Source organism: Pseudoliparis swirei, chromosome 23 (genome assembly GCF_029220125.1).
Source record: "Pseudoliparis swirei isolate HS2019 ecotype Mariana Trench chromosome 23, NWPU_hadal_v1, whole genome shotgun sequence".
Lineage (NCBI taxonomy): Eukaryota > Metazoa > Chordata > Actinopteri > Perciformes > Liparidae > Pseudoliparis > Pseudoliparis swirei.
In genome coordinates, this window is record NC_079410.1 from 13,624,188 (window position 1) to 13,639,157 (window position 14,970).

The following is a 14,970-nucleotide window of genomic DNA, read 5'->3' on the forward strand; positions in this document are numbered from 1 at the left end:
CTTTTTACTGCATTTCTACATCATAGTGTACGTCCTGAGTTTGCCGTCACTTGTGTTAACTTTGTTAACCCTCAAGGTGTCATTGTTTTACTGAGGCAACAACACACAACAAACAACCCAATACAGACCCATTCAATTGTAGAGTATAAGCTCCTCTTGATTAAGTGCAGAAGAACTTGATTTTATTTTGTATTCTGATGTAGTACAAATGACATATCAGCTGTTTTGTGAAACCAATACATGCCCATATCAAGATGAAATGTCTGTTATGAATATCACATATCTGTAATCTGTTAATACATACATGATATCCAAACTGTTTGCACTTCAACTTCCGCTAAAGCCGTTTCTTTTTCTGCCAAAAAATGACACAATCTAGTGGCACCTTCTCACCCTGATGGTGTAGGTGGGGCCTCGAGTGACTACAAGATACACTTCCTCTTCCCATCGTGGTGAACAGATTGGCCAACCTCCACTCGATTATTCTGTGAGCACAAACGGCAGAACGCTCAGAGCTGCTTGCTCATGATTTGTGTGTCAGTGTGTGGAGACATAGCAGTGCAGATTTCCGGTCCCCACCCCCCTCTCCGCACCCCCCTCAACTGAACCGTAGCTACGGGCAGATGATGTGCTTGTGGTGTTGGTAGGGTCCAGCTCTGGTGGTAATAGTGTAGAAATGGAAGATCAGGTGGAAAATAAGGATTTCTCTCAAGTCCCAGGTGAGTACAAATAATGTGATTCCTTCACAAAGATTCGCCTTCACTTCGTACACAGGATACCTTACTCATTATGCTAATATTTCCCTTATCACATTTTTTGTTTCTTTACATTTTTTCTTCTTTAAATATATTAATATTCTCTTGCTGTGTGCTGACTTGAAATTGGCTGACATTGCTGTTGTGCCATTATGAGAGAGGTATTGCATGTGGGTGTATGCACAATGTGCCTGCATATGCGTTTGTTCATGCTGTGGAGCATCCTCTAGTCAAATGAGTATTGGGGAACTTCCTGAACTCGCTCTCTGTTTTGACACATTTCTTGTTCTGTCTTTTTTGTGTGACTTCTGTATTTGTATTTACTCAGATATGACTGTCTTTAATCTTTGCAAAAAGCCCAGAATAGAACATTAACTTAAGAGCATCAGTGAGACTGGTGTTAAAACTTCACATCAAAGTTTTGCATTATGTTCGTAAAATTCGAGAAACAGGAACTTTTCACAATGCAACTTAAATTCATGAATGTAAAACATAAATTGCAGCAAAGAAACAAGAGTTTGTCTCTGATTAGGAAGAATTTGACGTTGTCACTTTAGTACTGAAACATTGCTCGTGTGAAAAACAAGGACTCTATGTTCATTATGTGACACAAATTGCAAGCAGGATGTGGTTAGCAAAATGGAGACGTGTCCGAGAGAGAGAGACTGCTTTTTCTCATCTGGTGTAAAACCTTGTCAGAAACGTCAGTTACATAGTGGCAGTCTAAAAGTTTGAGACTTCATTATCAAAATGCACCGTTATATTTCAGTTCACATTCAGTTCGAGAACTGTTTTTCTCAGAAATGTAAAGGAAATGCTCCGAGATAAAACTTCAGGAGAGGAACTGAGTCTGATTACCGTATAGTGTATTGTATATTGTATAAGTATATTGTTATGTTGTACATGAGATGTTTAGCTGAAGCTTTATGTTGAGCAGCTATGTAGTAGTGCAGAGTTCAAATAATGTACACCTTAATACGCAGCTTATTCTTCATTCCAATCTATCTGGGTTTTTTGGGGCATTGTTAAAGAAAGAAAACATAATTTGGGGATCTGCAGTGTTCGCATATGCAGCACTTAATGATGCTTTTATTTCTTCATCCAAGCTTTTAAAGGCTTTTGTTTGGCCTTAAACATTCTCACACCTCTGTTATTGAAAGAGAATATGTGCATTGTGTTGTGATAGTGTTGTAAAGTCTGTGTAGCCTGTGTTTAATAGCACAATCCACAATGGTGGTATGTAAGACATAATCCATGGTATAACTTCATGTATCTAAGCTTTTCCAATTTCTCATTTCAGATGTGAAGAAGGTGCATCATAAATCTGAAACCAAACGATACAGTGAAATATTCAGAGACTTTGATAATCTTGATTTATCTTTAATTTCTTCGTAAGTATTATACATTTGCACATGGAAGTGTGTGTCTTGCTGCAGCTTGTTCGGTTTAATCCTAGTACTGTGACGGAAAGAAACACAGCGGTTAGTGAGGCGTTGTTATTAGATGCTATATAACCATACAGGATGAAACTGTCAAGATTAATTTGTCAAATCAAAGCCACAATTCTTATTGCATGCACTGGCAATGCGTTGTTCATCATGTCATGTTTATCTGAATCCCCAAAAAGATGTGCTCCTTTGGTAGCACATCCACCCAAACCTCATCACCATTGCTGTGAAGTGGCATTGACTATTAAAGTAGAAGTACAGGAAAGGTAAATTGGCTAAAGTGTGTTAATAAATGTACCTTAAAATGTACGAGGCAATTGTGTGTCTCCTGCATCTGTCTGGCAGTAAGTGTTTACATGTAGTATGTTCCTCAACAAGCCCTGAGCCTTTTTAGGTATTGCTATTTGTGTATGTTTCTCTCACAATACATTATTTTATATTCAGTGAAGATCTGCTAGCAGACATTGACTCACCGTCCATCATAGAGTCCGTCTCTACAGGAGGCGGAGATCTCCCAGAGGAACAGAAAGTGTCTGTAAGGAATCAATACTCAAAATGAATACAAGAAATAATTATGTCTGGTATTTGTATTGTTTTTCTTGTTGACGTTACTGATCTCACTGACACCAGGAACAGTGTTGTTAACGTTACCACTTACAGAATACTGTGGATGTGTCTGGAGGGGGATCAGTGATGCCTTAAAAGAGGAAAAGGTCTCTGAAAATACTTTTGGTCAACAGATTCGCGCTGAGGCCGATGACGCGGATGGAATCCAACCAGGTATGATGTGTGTGATCGGTCGAGAGAACGGAGACAGTGGAGGTAAACTGTAACGCTCTGTTATTTGGAATCCCTATCTACACTGAACATTATCAGTCTGACTGAGAGAGTTGTTGTTGTGGTTTGGCCACTGGTTTGATTACCAGCTTATCTCAACAGCAGATCATGAGTAATGTTAGTTTTGACATTTAATAGAATATTTTCATTAATCTTTACTTTAGGGAAATTAGCAATGAGATGTAATTGCCCTGCTCTAACAAGATTAGGATAAAGAGACAAGATTAAAGCAGGAGACAGCTGCTCTCAGTTGCAACCTTAGGCACAAGCAGAAGACATAGGGTCTACCTAAAGACGGAGGTGTTGCAGTTAAAACAGGGGAGACAGAGAAAATGACAAGTACTCCAATCTTAGTTTGACTCCAACTCCAGGCCACCGCACACAGTAAGAGATTAGGAATTATAGAGGCAGATGGTGGTTAACTAAAGCAGAGTGGATATAAAAAAGAAACATTTTTGGCTTCAAGTCCGAACCTGCCTAACCCTGTTGTACGCAGTCACTAATGCTGTATCCTGCTACATGTAATTCCTGCAATCAATCTACAATAATACCAGATAATTTGTGCATGGGTACATTTCTCATAATTAAATCAAATGATGATCAATGCTCACTAAGTACATTACTGGAACATGGTATTTAGCAATCTGGCTAAATTTGTTTCCATTGGTTGGGATTGGACCTCCCCCACCACATCCCCCCGCTCTGTCACACACTAGGAGGTAAACCTCACACGACGCTCCTCTAAAGTTTGTCACTGTCAAGGATAATCCCCAATCCAAAGGAGGCCATAGCCATGAGGCAGCAAAGAATCTGCTCGGAGGCCGATTTCTAGAATTCCTCTGAGCTCTTTCTGAAACAAAACACAGAGAGGAAAGGCTAAGCAAGGTCAACCTTGGCAAACAATCTGACACCTTTCTTCTGGAATTGCAGATTCTTTCTTGTACATGTTGGTTGAAAATAGGGAAGAAAAGATCACCCTGCTCGGATGTTGCGTATTTTGGCATCCGTGCTAAAGAGCAGACGAGAATATAAACAGCATGACTGAGTGAGGAACTTAAGAGAGAAGTTGTTGCTTTCTTTCTGGCCATGCTTGCTTGCTCAGCTAAAAACATGAATACTTTAAACAGCAATGTGGACCATCAGAAGAAGTTCCTGAAGTGCATCTGTTGTTCTAACCTTTGGATACAGGAGAAAATCAAGATTTTGTTTTTAAAGTGAAACACAGAAGAAAAAAAGGAAAAGAGAAAGTTGTGTGTGGCGAGAGAGCATGTGATTGTCACGCATACATTGTGTGCTCTGTGTTGGTGTGTGGCAGAGAGGAAGAACCACAGTGGTTGTCATATCAACGCCCTGCCTGCATGACCACAGTAGAGCTCTGACATGACAGTGATACTGTGGACTGGTACTCAGTGGTGTTGGTGACTCTGCTCAGCGCTCGGCTTTTCTCTTCGTAGCTGACTAGAAGGGAACAGGTGTGAGAGGGAGGGGCCAGGGACCGAGAGGAAGAGGGGAGAGGAGAGAAGTCATAGACTTCTATCAGGTCACATCCCATGTGTGTCTGCTGCTAGACTTGAGCTTTAATTCCGAGATTTTTTGCAAACAACAGTATACATCCATTGTTCTCTCATGCAAAAGATACACTTAATATACAGAAACCTTCTGGAAACCACAGCACCTGTATTCTGATGGTGCAGCTATATGATCTGCTACACGCAGTCAATGTTTCCTGTTTTGCGTTTGCGGATACCTTTTTTTTAAAGTGCCATTTTGCTTTTTTGAAAAAATCCTTTTATTGTCTGAGAAAGTCTTGAAGCCTGGGTAGTTCCACTCCGGAGTGGACAGGTGTTTCTTACAGGCTGTTTGAGTCCTCCAGGAGTGCCAAACGGTGGGGTGTAACCCAATGGACACTGTGTGAGCCCTGGGTCCAGCTCCAAGTGTGCGGAGTCAGAAGTGATGGTGATGAACTCCCTCTCAGCCCAGGAAGCAGACCTGGCCCTTTGTCGCTGTGATGATGGAGTGGAGACGGCGCTGCAGTACACCAAGATGTGGTGCCGCTACGCCAAAGACCTCCTGGCCTGGATGGAGAAGAGAATCAGCTTGGGTAAGTGCACATGCTGCTGAGAAAAGGAAACGGAAGCGTGACATTCAAATGATATCTGTGGTAAATCTATCCGAGCATCTGTGCCTATCATGTTAATGCATTTGAATATAAACAGCACACAAAAATAAATTTGATGCAGTGGGTATGCAATGCAAATATATACCGCCTAAACAACAGAGAATCCAGGGATGGAAATCCTCGTATGCAATATGCTGTCACTTGTTATTAATAAATGATCATCATTTATTTGTTTTAAGTTGTCTTTTTATCCTTTGGTATGAGTACCTGCTACTTTTTTTAAATGATGTATTATAGAGTACGGCTGTTGTCTATTGATTAGATTTGGAACTATAAATAGCACCAGCAACATGACCGCAACACACCCACGTATTCCTAGAAAAGTCTGATATATATAGACATTACGACAGGAGTCAGCAAGCCTCAGGAAAGCAGAGCCTATCCATCAAAAAAGAAAGAATGCTTCATACTCGTGAGAGGATTGATTTGTGTGGTGAAACATTATGTTGTAACCTGCAGTAACATGCTCTGTCTGGATTATTTCCCTTTCTATGGGTGGTGCAGTAATTTCTGTAAACTGCACACAGTACACAGAGAGAGAGAAAGGATTAGAGGGCAGATTAACAGAGCAGGGCAGGTTAATAAAGGAGACGCGGTGCATTTGGAGTCGATGGACACTGACTATCCTCGTGTCAGCCTGCACAGGTGCCCAGTGTCCACACTGAGATGCTTAGCATGATAGTGGATTGGCATCAAACAAAACAGGAGTCCCGCTCAGCTGTCTGAGCACCTTGTTAGGCGATAGCAACAGATGAGTAACGCTGGGTGGAGCTCAGCCCAAAGTACTGTGGATTACACATATTCGAGCAACACTGTGAGATCCCCAATAGCAACGGCATGGTGTCCGTTTTAAAACATGGAAACAGCCAGATCGAGAACCGTTGTCAGAGATCTGCTAGATTCAGGGTATGACCCGTAAGGTTTCAGAGCACTAAGGGTTATCGACCGACCTTTTCACACATCCAGACGTTAACATTGAAAACACATTTCTTTTTGTCGTTCTTGCTCGTGTCAAAAACGACCAACGCTGTTGTGAATCAAAGCAGTTCCACTGATGAGGTCAACATGAACGACCAGGTCAGGCGGTTTGATGATGAAGATGTCAGGGCTATCAAAAGGGACACAGAGAGTCAAATCACTGAGCCGGTCCAAAATGGAACTTCACGCATCGTATCGAGGCCACACACTAATAGCAGGAGCACATCATCTTTTTTCAGTCCGCTGTCCAATCTTACTTCTCTCGTCTTGTTGTATTGTATCTTGTGAGTAATATATGCTAATAAAAAAGATATTCTTTGTTGACAGAACAAGAGTTTGCCAAAAACATAATCAAGACAGCTGAAGGAGCAAAAGTCAATGTGGGGCAGCAGGTACAGCTGTGTTTATTTAATGTGTACCAGAGAAAATGCTTTAGTGATGTTCACGATGTGTTATATTGACACGTATTCCTATTTGTAACATGTTAACTGTCTTAGCTATATTTACTATGTAAAAGCTGTCTAAAGGTGTCCTTGCCTTTGAAGGAGATGATGCCCATGCAGTTCATCTACGCAATGGCGCTAGAGCAAGACATCAAGAACAGTCTCACTTCTAGAAAGACGTCAGAGCTGCTGCAAAACCGCTGTCACCAAGTATGGAAGTCCACACACGTACAACAAGTTTGAGTTTGAGTAAATTCTCTCTGTCTTTTCAAGGCGGGTATGAAGCCATGACTTTTAATTCGGTATCTCTTCCCCAAAGGCCTTGGCTGCCAAGAAGAATGAGATCGACAAGTGGCGCAGAGAGTTTAAGGAGCAGTGGGCAAGAGAACAAAGGAGGATGGTAAATAAATTAGGAATCTTGTTTCTGGCTGAAGTTGTGCTCAGTTTATTACACTGTCAAAACTCATTTACTCAACTTTAAGACATTCCAACAGCCTGGGTACCTGAACCAGAATCTCAAGCAAACACATTTCAAGAAACGTATCAGTCTATTGTGACTTTTTTTATTTCTGCTTAAAAGATATTAGACTGCACATAACTCACACATTTTTCCTCTGTGTGTTCCCCTCACGTGTTTTCAGAACGAAGCAGTGACCGCTTTTAAAAAGGCTCGTCAGCAATACTTCCAGCGCTGTGAAGAGCTAGAAAAGGCTAAAGCTGTTTCTGCTAAAGCTGTAGACGACACAGCTGGATTCAAAACACTGGATAAGAGGCGGAAGTCCAAAGATGATGCCACAACTAAGGTGAATGTCTCCTTAATGCACTGCATTAATATAATATGTCGACATGTAGTTTGAGTTCATTTTACCACAGATATAATATTGGATTTTCAAATTTTGCTCAGTGTGTTTATGACATTTAGCAATACAACTGAAGAAGCGTGATGTTGATTTGTGGTAATTTAGCAAATATCAGATCTTCTCTCTGTCTCCTTCAGGTGATGGAGGCAGAGCTTCTGTACAGACATTGTGTGACTGATGCCAAGATCCATCAGGATGAGTTAGTAAAGGTCAAAGAGAGAATTATTTCCCACATTCGCAAGCTCATCCTTCAGGGAGAGACTGTGCTCAAGGAGGTTGGTATGAAATCAAGGAAACTAAGCATCTGTCTTCCTGTCAGCTTGATTCTAGATTGGTTATTGATTGCAGCCGTTTATCAGTATAAATGGTTAAATGTGGTACAAACGTAGAACATGTTGTCATAATGTCATGCATTTATTTTAGTCACAAAGTAAACAGTAATGACTTGGGCCGCTATGTAAACATTTATAACGGCATTGACTCAAAATACTTGTTTCGGAAGAAAAGTTGTATAAAATGACACATATTTGCATATTTGTTATTGGATGAAAGTAAACCATTTCTCCACCCACTCACTTCTGCACCAATAAGTGTATTTATTTGTTTGAAATGTATCTACCCAAGCAGTGTTTTATCGTGTGTCCCTTCGCCTCTATAGTGAATAACCACACATCGGTCATGTTTTAGAACATTAAAAACAGCCTTTTTCTTGAGTGTTGAGGTTAACACTTCGAGCAATGATGAAGATTTGAAAGGAGATCAATACGCAGAACAGTACTCTGACGCCATTTATTACACTTGTGCAGCCGTTGGTTGATAAATGAGTCTCCTCTCTGCACCAGGCCACAGTCAACATGTTTTACTACCAGCGGCAGCAGACCGAGCCCGTCCCGCTCGGCTATCACAACCTGGAGTTGACGTGCAGGTCCCTGGAGCCTGGGGAGCCCTACCTGCTCTACATCCTCAGCAAGCGTCGCCCCGAACAACCTCTCCAGCTCTTTACCTTCCAGGAGTATGCTCCTCCGTGCAAAGGGTATGGCAAGCTTACCTATGACTGTCTCTGCTGTCATTTTAGCTCGATGTAGCGTTTTAATAGAAGCACAATGTATGTGTTCGGCCTGTAATTAAGTCAAAACAAGAAGGCTATTATTTATGAAAACAATAAAGAAACTGTTGATGTTTCTGAGTGCTAAACTCTGAATTAAATATATCAAACTAGCTTAACATCCATGCACTTCTACTTTCTACACTTTATTCTTTCAAATGATTGTCACAATTATTTTTATTTAGAAGGAGCAAGCGAAAAACCAGCTACCCTCTCAGCTCTCCGCAGGACTCCTCACCTGTGACAGATGATAGCCCTTCCAGACGACACAGCGATGGCAGTAAGGACTCCCCATGGTTAAACCATCATTTAAAAAATGATGCGCTTTAATTATATTTTTCTTTTCTTTTGTGTTTTGTCGCACTTAAGGAAGAACAGGGTACAGTGACGGTGAGAGTTTTGGAGGCAGTTTGGAATCCCTGTCCAGCCCTGGTGAGCACAGCCCTGCATTTGTTTCTGTAACTTTACTTTCACATGCATATGAAAATATTTCAATTATAAACATATATAATTCCCCCCTGTGTGTCTCTGTTCTATGGGAACGCATATTTAAAGCTCACACTAATAGGAGGATCCCTAAAACCGCATCCACTTTGACAATGTCATCAGACGACATGGACGAGCGAGATATGGCGTCCGAATCAGGTTTGTTATTCCCTTTTTGTACCTCAAGTCAGGCCATGGGGAACAAACTACATCATTCTATCCTCTCCCTTCACCTACAGAATACTTTGATAGTCAGCCGGTCAAAGTGCGAACGCTTTCACGAGCTGCGCTTACACACCGACTCAGGAAGATGAAGAGCAAGATGGTCAAATGCAAGCAGTGTGAAAACTACATTGTTGTCAATGGGGTTGAATGTGAGGAGGTATGAAACATGAGATGTTTACAGGAATGGTCTTTTTAGAAGGACAGCAGAATGTAAATGGTTCTGAGCAAGATTGTTAATGTCCTCTGTCCTGATCCTGTCCCACCTTTAGTGTGGGCTGGCTTTGCACAGGAAGTGCATGGAGGTGTGTCAGCTAGAGTGCGAGCACAGGAAGGGGGCCGTGTTCGGAGTGGACCTCTCTCTGCTGTCTGGAGACCGGCCGGACGATGTGCCCTTTGTGGTGCTGCTCTGCACGTCTGAGATTGAGAGCCGAGCTCTCTCGGTCCAGGTATTATTTACCATCACAATGCCCGCAATGTAGAAAAAAGACAATTAAGTGTTAGGTGCTGTTTTTTAACTATTTTCTTCTTTTGTTTTTCTCCGAGGGGGTGTATCGCGTGAGCGGCTCCAAGCCCCGCATCCAGAAGCTCTGTCAGACCTTTGAGATGCAAAAGGAGCAGGTGGACCTCTCTGAACATTCCCCCCACGACATCACCTCAATCCTTAAGCACTTCTTCAAGGAGGTACAGGAGTCATTGCCATAGGAACGTCAATGAATGAATGAGGCTGATCACAAGAGACGTTGGTGTCATCGCTTTTCTCTCTGATCTCAGTGAGTAACCTTTCCATTTCTCTCTCTCTTCCAGCTCCCAGAGCCCTTACTAACCTTTGACCTGTACAATAATCTCATCACGGTGGGAAAGACCATTCAGCACCTGAATGAAAAGGAACCAGACACTAACGAGACAATGGCCGTCATGCTCAGCCTGCAAAAGCTACTACAGAAACTCCCTCCTTATTGCTACAGCACCCTGCAGCACATGGTGTCCCACCTGCAAAAGTGAGCATGCAGCAGGGTCACAGAGCCTCCCGGTCGATTCATCGAGACTTGTCTTGATTCTTGAATGTGTCTGCTCACTTTCTTCACAGAGTTTCAGAGAACTACGAGAACAAGATGTCTCCGAGCAATTTGGGTATTGTGTTTGGGCCAACACTATTGCGCCCTCTTGTGTCTACGGACATGTCAATGATTGCCCTGCTGGAAACCAGTTATCAGGCTGTACTTGTTGAGTTCCTCATCACACACCACGACAAGATTTTTGGCGTTCATCGGAGACCCAGTTCGCCTCCTCCCCCGGCCCCCACTGCACCTCTCCCAGGCACCCCTCCCAGAGCTTCCTGTGCCCTCGATGGGGAAGTTTACAGCTCGGAACATGAAACCTCCTCCAGAGAGCGGCCACAATCACTTGAAGTAAGTACTGCAATGACAAAACATTTGTATCGGCCTCAAAAGTGAAAACATATTTTAATAGTACAATTTAACTGCTACTAGAGTTTATAAAGGATCATAATATGTTGCTTGGCATTCAAATAGGTTAGAGACTTATAATAAGGTACAAACTATATTTCTTAGGATTATTTGGTTACATTGACGTGTCATGAGACATATGTGAAATGAACATCATTGCTGGACCGAAGAAAAAAACTTACAGGAGGGTTTTCTACAATAGCTAACTACTGCTAGCTAAACTTAGCCCTAAGCAATGTCTTAAATGTCATTAAAAACTATTTTCTGCAAGGTTTACTTTGCAAACCGTGTGTAAAATATACACATGTTTTCTATTCAACATATTTCAATGAATACAAGCAGAGTAAAAGTATGTTCTTACCTTGGCAACTCCTGATCCAAAAAGGAATTTTCTTTATCCACATTCACAGAAGCAAACCTTGAGGTTGCCTTTGGGCTTTTGCTGGGGCGAGCCACCAACTGCCGTCCATCGAACTGTGTGGGGTTACCTATGCGCTTTTGCAGGGACTACAAGTCAACTAGGAAATCTGTGTTGCTTAAACTATTCCAACTATAGTGATTAGTTGGGCACAGCTGAATTTGATATTTCAAGTACATCCAACACATAGTGAAACTGACTTAGGGAAATGAGTTGAATGAACTAAAGCCTCAAATCTTTTTTTACATTGTGCTGCTGGGGGTACTGGTGGTGGTATTGCTGCTGGTACTGCATTTCTCCTGCTCTATGGTCTCCTGCTATGTGGACATTTCACTTCTATTGCTTAGAATCCCACTGTGGACATTTACAAGTGGATTAGAGACACAAACATAAAATGATCTGTAACAAGTTGGAAAATTGGGGCTACCTAATCTCATAATTTAACATTTTTTAAATGATTCCTAACATAAAAGGGGCTGAATCATCTAGTAATAATGATGGGACTTTCCCAGTAAGAATCATTATCACATACTGTAAGGCTGCAGTATTTCAAGTGTAGAAGTGGTCTGTAAACACCTGTAGGAATCCACTACTCAACTTGTGTCATTCCAACAGAGTCGAACAATCAAGATAGAGTCAAGCAAGGGTTATATATCTGACAAGTCTTCATCCAATGAGGCGGTGGACCACCTCAGCCCTGAAGCCAATGAGAGAGCAGGTAGGCGTGACGTAATAATAAAGCAGCTATGCCTGACAAGAACAGATGAACAAAATAATATTATCATTTCATTCATAGTGTTGGTGTCGTTTGTAGATGTTGGTTGTTCGTATAGTAAGTTAAAGGGCATCATGTTGTCTGATATGTTTGCTGCCTGAGGACATGTTTTAATTAATCCATCTGGAGATCTTGTTGTTTACTTTACTTCTCATAAACAGGTGATTTGTTCTAGCTTCCGGTTACTCAGTATGTTCCTAAGCAACAGATAGAGCGGGTGCAGATCGCCCTGAAGGATGTGCTATTCAATTTATTTCTCACTTTATATGTTTCCTCAAGTTATTCATAGAAATAAGACTTCCTTCTATTTTTTTTCACTGACGTAGTCGTCTGCAAAACTGGGGGAGTCATATTACCTCTCTGAGTCCGAGGTTTTCTCACGTCTTCGCTTGCTTGGCTCTTACTGTTGCCCTTTGGTGCTTTTTCTTCTTTGTGGCTACAAAACCAAACAGCTTTAAAATTTCTATTCAAAATCAAACACTTAAATATATATCAACCTCAAAAGTAGACTAGTATAATTAGTTTTGTACTTATAAACCATGACTATTTTCTTTTAACCATAGTTTCTTAATGAAACTCCACAAGGTCTTAGGAAGTATGTGAATTGTCTTGATTCTGGAAAGAGACATTGCTGTTGAGTTTTTCGAGCATATTGTTTTTCCCTTCGAGAGCCATAAATTGGGTGCCATACTCTATACAATTCAATTATCTTTATTTTGTATAGCCCCAAATCACAAATTTGCTTCAAAGGGCTTTACAATCTGTATTCATAAGACATCCTCTGTGGCCCTCACATCAGAGCAGAACAAATTTACGTTTTGATTTTAGGGTGGACTTTCCCTTGAAGTTGACAGTCAAAGTATTGCTAGATCTTGCCACGTTAAGGTTCTGCGTTTGAACCGCCTGAAAACAATATGCTGGGAAAGCCAAGTTTATCTTAATCAGAAAGCTGTGTTTGTATAACCTTTATGAATCACATGCTTGCTCTCCCTCTTCTGCCTCAGTCTTGGCTATGACAGAGTCATCGAACAATCCTCAGGGCGAGCCGATGGGGGAACCGGACTCAGATTTGGGGACCCAACCCCACTATCGCTTCACCAGACAGCCTGTGAAGTATTACCGGCATCATAACTCAGAAATCCGACTCCCCAACCCAGGTTGTGATTCCAGACAGCCTGCAGCCCCAGCAAGAGGAAGCACAGGGAGTGCAGACAGCAGCCACAGCTCTTCTCCAGAGCCAGGGACACAGAGACTTTCCCCAAACTTAGGCGTCCACTTTGAGAACACCCTCCAGCCCCACCAGGCCACCGTTGCTGCAGAGAATACAGTGGATGTCCCACTGAGTCCGCGCAAGGTTGTCCGGTACATGCTGGGACTGGACTCAGGATGTACATCAGCTGTAACCACAACATCATCCAGTACAACAGAGGAGTCTTCTCGAGAGGTGGCATCTGTGAGTCAAGCTACTCAGAGCTTAATGCTGTCCAACAACAGACAGAGTGCTGGACAGAGTCAGTCTCTGTGTCCATCATCAAAGACACTTCCTGTTGAGCGCAACCTAACCTCACCGGCACAGAAGATCCTGTCTGGCCTGAAGCTGAGACGCAGCCACTCAGGGAAGGACGAGCAGCTGTTCGTCTGAGGAAAGAAATCTCCAGACAGAAATACATTCACACACGCTGGAATATATATAACAATGTATATCTCCTTTATTGTATGTCAACATTATCACGATTCATGCCATTTCATATCATTCAAACACTGTCATGTTTTACACACAAGTATCTGTAAACAAAAATGTAACTGTCTTCAAAAATTGTCTTAAAAAAGTAAATTTAAAAGGAAATGCTTCAAACTCTTATTTGAGTCCCTCTTTAAGGAAACACAGTTGAAAACATCAGACTTGATGCTTACCGCCTTATTAAGATGTTTAGGATGTTTTATCTGTTGACTATGCAGCTGCATTTCCAGAGAAAACGAGACAGGTTCACATATCTATCCGTTTTTTGATATCGCTTTTGTATTTGAATGTAACAACCAGGTGGTTTGAGTCCGCAGGTTAAGTGATGAAAACTCGAGCACATTAGTATCAAGTTTTTATTTTTGTCCTTAACAAACAATAATGAAATGCCGCTAAATACAAATACCATCAAGTGTTGTATTTTTAAGATAATAATATTGATATATAATTGATCAAATGTATCTATTTGTTGTGCTTTTTAAATGTGTATAAGCTCCAGATGGAAAAGATGCCTTGTTGGAGTCCCACTGAAGACGTCTTAACGCTGATATATCGTCTGAGTTTCATGCACCTTTTCTGTTTTGACACAGGAGGGCAGTGTCCTCCCAGTGTGGGTGTAAAACCTGCCAGACACAATAGAGGAAGGGAAATAAATCGCTTATTTTTAATTGCATGTTTTGAGATATCACTTTTCCTCCTTCTATATTAGCTTTGTTCAACCATGGGTCTGTTTCAGTTTTAAGTAAAATGGCATACAAAAATTAAGTCAGCATTGTTTTCTGTCTCGATGGAATTATATGGTTGACTCATACTGTTCTCATCTTCATTTGTCTTTGTCCTTTCCAAAATACTTCACCAGAATCAGGCAGTTTAACCATCTCATGAAACACTCGCGGGACAATAGATTCCTATTTTCCCATGTGGAGAGAGAGATTAATGTCTCACTCGGTATCAACTGCGACCTTTAAAAGTATCCGTCTAACCTTGAACACAAATGCAAAAGATCATCCTTGTCTGAGTTATCAATAAGCTGCATCATCGCTCATCTTCCCCTCATCATCTCCCGCACCTTCTCCCTCCCTCCCTCCCTGTCTGTCCATCTCCTCCCTCTGCGCCTTTTTACGCACAAAACAAGTCAGAGCGCACACGACTGGTGCAGAAACCGGGAGAGACAATAGACAATAGTTTGGGTCATCATGGTATTTGGATTTGTACCGTAGTAACATGCGCGCCGGACTGTGAGATACAAGTGAA

General features: G+C 41.7%; 1 protein-coding gene across 2 annotated transcripts; it reads left to right on the top strand.

The window, feature by feature from the left end:
- The first annotated feature begins 362 nt into the window (after nt 1-362).
- gmip (GEM interacting protein) lies at nt 363-14,527 on the top strand. 2 transcript variants are annotated; one of them, XM_056407341.1, is made up of 21 exons: nt 363-719; nt 2,056-2,146; nt 2,648-2,738; nt 2,944-2,983; nt 5,016-5,141; nt 6,525-6,589; nt 6,743-6,850; nt 6,960-7,040; nt 7,282-7,443; nt 7,638-7,775; nt 8,343-8,533; nt 8,791-8,885; nt 8,975-9,037; nt 9,161-9,250; nt 9,331-9,473; nt 9,586-9,762; nt 9,860-9,997; nt 10,121-10,314; nt 10,404-10,725; nt 11,816-11,918; nt 12,980-14,527. In XM_056407341.1, exons 1-21 carry the CDS (start codon nt 677-679, stop codon nt 13,615-13,617), a joined length of 3,099 nt encoding a protein of 1,032 aa, XP_056263316.1. In that variant the 5' UTR covers nt 363-676; the 3' UTR covers nt 13,618-14,527. The 2 variants fall into 2 exon arrangements, with proteins under 2 accessions (XP_056263316.1, XP_056263315.1); XM_056407340.1 differs by lacking the exon at nt 363-719 and having other exon boundaries at nt 1,775-2,469.
- The last annotated feature ends 443 nt before the right edge of the window (nt 14,528-14,970 follow it).